We start from the raw sequence: 4,106 nt of genomic DNA, 5'->3' as shown, positions 1-4,106 counted from the left end.
AAAAATCATTAGAAAATATTTGACATGATTAATACATTAAACACAAAACAATTAATTTGGAAATTTGGTAATGTTATAAGACAAGAAGTATATAAAATTATAAACCTCACAACAAATTAGATTCAAAAAAATTTATTTAGTTATCATATAAAAACTTAACCTTTATAATTATAAAGAAATACATTTTTAATCATGCAAAATTAAAAAATATAATTTAGAAATATAAATTTAAAAGCGTTTAACTTTTATAATTATAAAGACAGACATTTTAATTATGCAAAATTAAAAAATATAATTTAGAAATATAAATTTAAAAGCACATTTTAAAATATATAATTAATAAACTAAATAAATACCAAACCGACAAACCATATGGATTCATTTAACCATCATGTACAATTTACAAATCATATCTGATTCATTCATTTATTGAAAATTTGAAAAACAACACTTATCTCTCCTTTACAATCATACAATCATATTATCTGAAGCTTGGCCATGGTACAAATATGTTCTGAAGCTTGGCTTTCATATTATCATTTTCCCACAATGTTCCTTCCCACCACCACTGCTGGCCTCTTAATGCACATAAATTTCTCAGCTTTTCCATTCCAATGGGTAATCTTCTTAAACGTTGACACCCAGATATCTTCAAAACACGAAGGCTGGGTAGCGTTCTTTCATCCCACACTCCCGTGTTTGATGGTCCAGCCAGACTCTCTAAGAAGTGTACGTATCCGAGAACCAGCTTTTCTAACCTTGAGTATCCACTTGGAACCCTAGTCCCTATCCGCAACACATGCAAAGAAGAATTATTATGCAACTTTAAAAACTTCAAATTTGGTAACGACTCCAATGCAGAGAGTTCCCTTATCCCATGGCACTCCATCAATTTTACCATTTCAAGATGTTCAAACTTGTAATTCGGGAAAGTTGGCCCTCCATACCCGTAAAGCACAAAACTCTGTAGCTTCTTCATGTCTTGCATGTCATGAGGAAAATTGCCAGTGATCTGGCCAGCCCATGCGTGGTACAACACTAAGTGCCTCATCTCCGACCAGGTTCCCATTATGCCATCTTGAGGCAGGGAGTATAAGCATACTTGCAACTCCACCAGATTTTGAAGGCCCTTCAAACTCCAAACGCTTGCCGGTGCTTCCGTTTCCACACTTAAACGTGTGTCTGGTAACAAGAGTCTGCTCAGCGAGGTAAGTCCAGAGAACTCACGCGGAATCATCTTTAAAGAAGTGCATACATCTAAATTAAGATACTTCAGATTTTTTAGCTCCCCAATCTGAGATGGCAATGATTGTAGCCATTGACAGCATGAAAGATCTAAAAATTGAAGTTTAGGAAGATGGCATATCTCTTCACCTAAATCTTCGATGGGGAGCCCACTTAGTGACAGAAATTCGAGCAGTCTTAGTTGCCCCACTGATGCTGGGACTGAAGTCATTGTTGTGCAAGCAGACAAGTTGAGAACCCTGAGAGAGGTGAGGCTGAGTACAAATTCTGTGGGAAGCAATTCCAAATTTCTGTTGCCTTCTAAGATCAGAGTCGCGAGCTTTGGGCATCTCAAGTCACTGGGCAGATCCCCAATATAATTATTGGGAAATGATATCCTTCTACAATTATTATAGTGAGCCTGTTGGAAATTTGGCGGATTTTGGCCTTTCATGAATAAACAATTCTCTTCTTTCTGAGCTATATACACTGCCATTTCACGAATAACATCGTGAATTCGTATACTGGGAAAAACATCGTGGGCGCGTCTGGTCCTTTTCCTAAAGATATCCTTGCTCTCTTTAACAACCTGGAACAAGCAACGATGTACGAGCAGTTTTACATAGCTGCGCCCAATAGCCATGTCCATTATATGTATCCCCTGTTTGCTCTTCACCAAACCTTCCCCAATCCACATTTGCACTAATTGGCGCGAATCAATTTCCTGATTTTGCTTATACATAGTGCAATATAAAAAGCAATTCTTCAATTCTGAACTAGGCAAAGTATCGTAGCTCCATCGTAATAGTCTATAGAGTTCTGCATTAAGGCCAGAATGAGTACCTGGAAAAGTGGGATCTACATGTTTAACAGAATACAAACAAATATCCCAATCATGTACACTGGTTTTCCCAATCATTGCTGTGGCCACTACATTGATGGCCAAAGGAAGACCTCTGCATTGGTCAGCAATTTGCCTCGCACGCTCTTCTATATCCATAGAAACTTGGTCGTCTTTGAAAGCCACTCTGCGGAACAGCATCCAGGCTTCTTCTCTAGAGAGGGGTTGTATTTCAATGGACTCCTCTGCGCCCATTTCTCCAATCAGATCCTTCCTGCAAGTAGAGAACAGGACTTTACTGATTTTTCCATGCCGAAATGCCCCGCCTAGTTCTCGCAGATCAAGCCGACTCCACAAATCATCTAATACCAGACAAAATTTCTCTCTCTTACTCTCATCAAAACGGCCTGAGCGCCGTAGTGTGAGTATTTGATGTTGAATAGCTTCCTGCAAGTCAGAAATATTATAATCGTCAAGAATTTTGACCCAAATCATTATGAAGTCCTCCCTATATTTGTGGCAGATCGTTTTGAGGAGAGATGTTTTACCAACACCGGGCATGCCATAAACACCAATCAGGTGAACTCTGTCGCCTTCGTTAAGCCACCTCTCCACTTGGGCTTGAGCATCTATAATACCCGAACCCACAAACCCAGAGGCAGCTACACCCGGAAGCAATGCAACTTCTTTAACCAACGGCTTTGATGAAAGAAACTGCAGAGAAGTGACCAACATTGGCAATTCGCTTTGAAAGATATGGTAGAGCCGATCATTAAACAAATTGTTCCAGTACTCTCTAATTTGTTTAGAGGGTCTCCTGGGATTGTTCACAACACAGTCAAGACAGCGTTGGCGCCGTCCCGAGCGATCGAGTACGCGTTTTGCCTCTGCAAGAAAATTTAGCAGCAATTGCAACCAAACCTTCACGATCTCTGGGGGCGATGTCTGTTGATCTCGGAAGATGGCCGCAATATCTTGCAGAACGATCTCCAGAGGTCTCAAGTCAATTTGCAGAATGTGATGGGTATCCTCGTTGTTAATAACATGGGCCATCAGCTGGACCACTGGGTCGATCATGTCATCATTGCCTCTTCCCTGGTGACGATTGCCATGACTTTCTTGTTAATGCTGGAAAGCAACGCAGAGAAAGGAATGCGAGAGTGTGCAGTGGGTTTATATCTGCGGCGGAGTCTGCAGGTCAGTTGAAGAGGGGCTGTGATGGAGAGCGAGGGAGGCGGATTGGGCGTGGATGCTGTGGTAAACACCAAGCACTTAACGAGCATTAATATAGGTTTAAGGCGTTTGTGCGAAATTCGATTAAATAAAGTTTATGCCAATCACAATGAACAGAAAATTCGCGGGACCACCCAAAAGATTATGCGAACCTAATTTTATGGGAATGTGAGAGTTAAAATAAAAGATAATGCGAGAATAAGACTTTACCTCTGCTCTGCTTTGGTTTGTCGCGAAGAGGGGACAATGTGGGTCAGGTTGGGAATAAAGTGGTTTCACGTTCAAATGGCATCTGGGACCAAAAAAAAATTAACAAATTAAAATTAAGAAATATTTTAATTTTATATATAAAAAATTTAATGTGTTATTGATTAAATATTTTAATAAAAATTAATATTGATATTATTTAAAAATATATTGATATTATTTAAGTGTTTTAATATATATGTTATGTAAAATATTTTAATATAAATTAAGTATATATATTATGAAAATTTAAGTTTTTATGGTTAAATCTTTTTAGAGTCATGCTAGATTTAAATTTATACTGATTTAAATTACAATATTTAATTTTTGAAAAAAATTAAAATAAGTGAAAATAGTAAAAAATAATTAAAATATTTGATAGAATATAAAAAAAAGAAAATAAAATATTGTTAATAACCATTAATATAAGTTTAAGGTGTTTGTACAAATTTCGATTAAATAAAGTTTATGCCAAAAAGAAGCTTAGAGATTAAGAAAATGAACCGAAAGTTTATTCCAAAAGAAAGCTTAGAGATTAAGAGAATGAACCGAAGTTCGAGAA

The 4,106-nt window shown here is 37.4% G+C and overlaps 1 protein-coding gene across 1 annotated transcript; it reads right to left on the bottom strand.

Moving 5' to 3' along the window:
* Positions 1 to 481: 481 nt before the first annotated feature.
* On the bottom strand, positions 482 to 3,142 carry LOC149201825 (putative disease resistance protein At1g61300). Its single transcript, XM_089401375.1, has one exon. The coding sequence runs from the start codon at positions 3,140 to 3,142 to the stop codon at positions 482 to 484; it is 2,661 nt and encodes an 886-aa protein (XP_089257501.1).
* Positions 3,143 to 4,106: the final 964 nt, after the last annotated feature.

The sequence above is a fragment of the Pinus tabuliformis genome, chromosome 2_1 (assembly GCF_031772625.1).
Source record: "Pinus tabuliformis cultivar Carrire ecotype Pingquan chromosome 2_1, CPIR1, whole genome shotgun sequence".
NCBI lineage: Eukaryota > Viridiplantae > Streptophyta > Pinopsida > Pinales > Pinaceae > Pinus > Pinus tabuliformis.
Note: the sequence above shows the minus strand (reverse complement) of the source record. Positions and strands in the feature narration are given on the sequence as shown.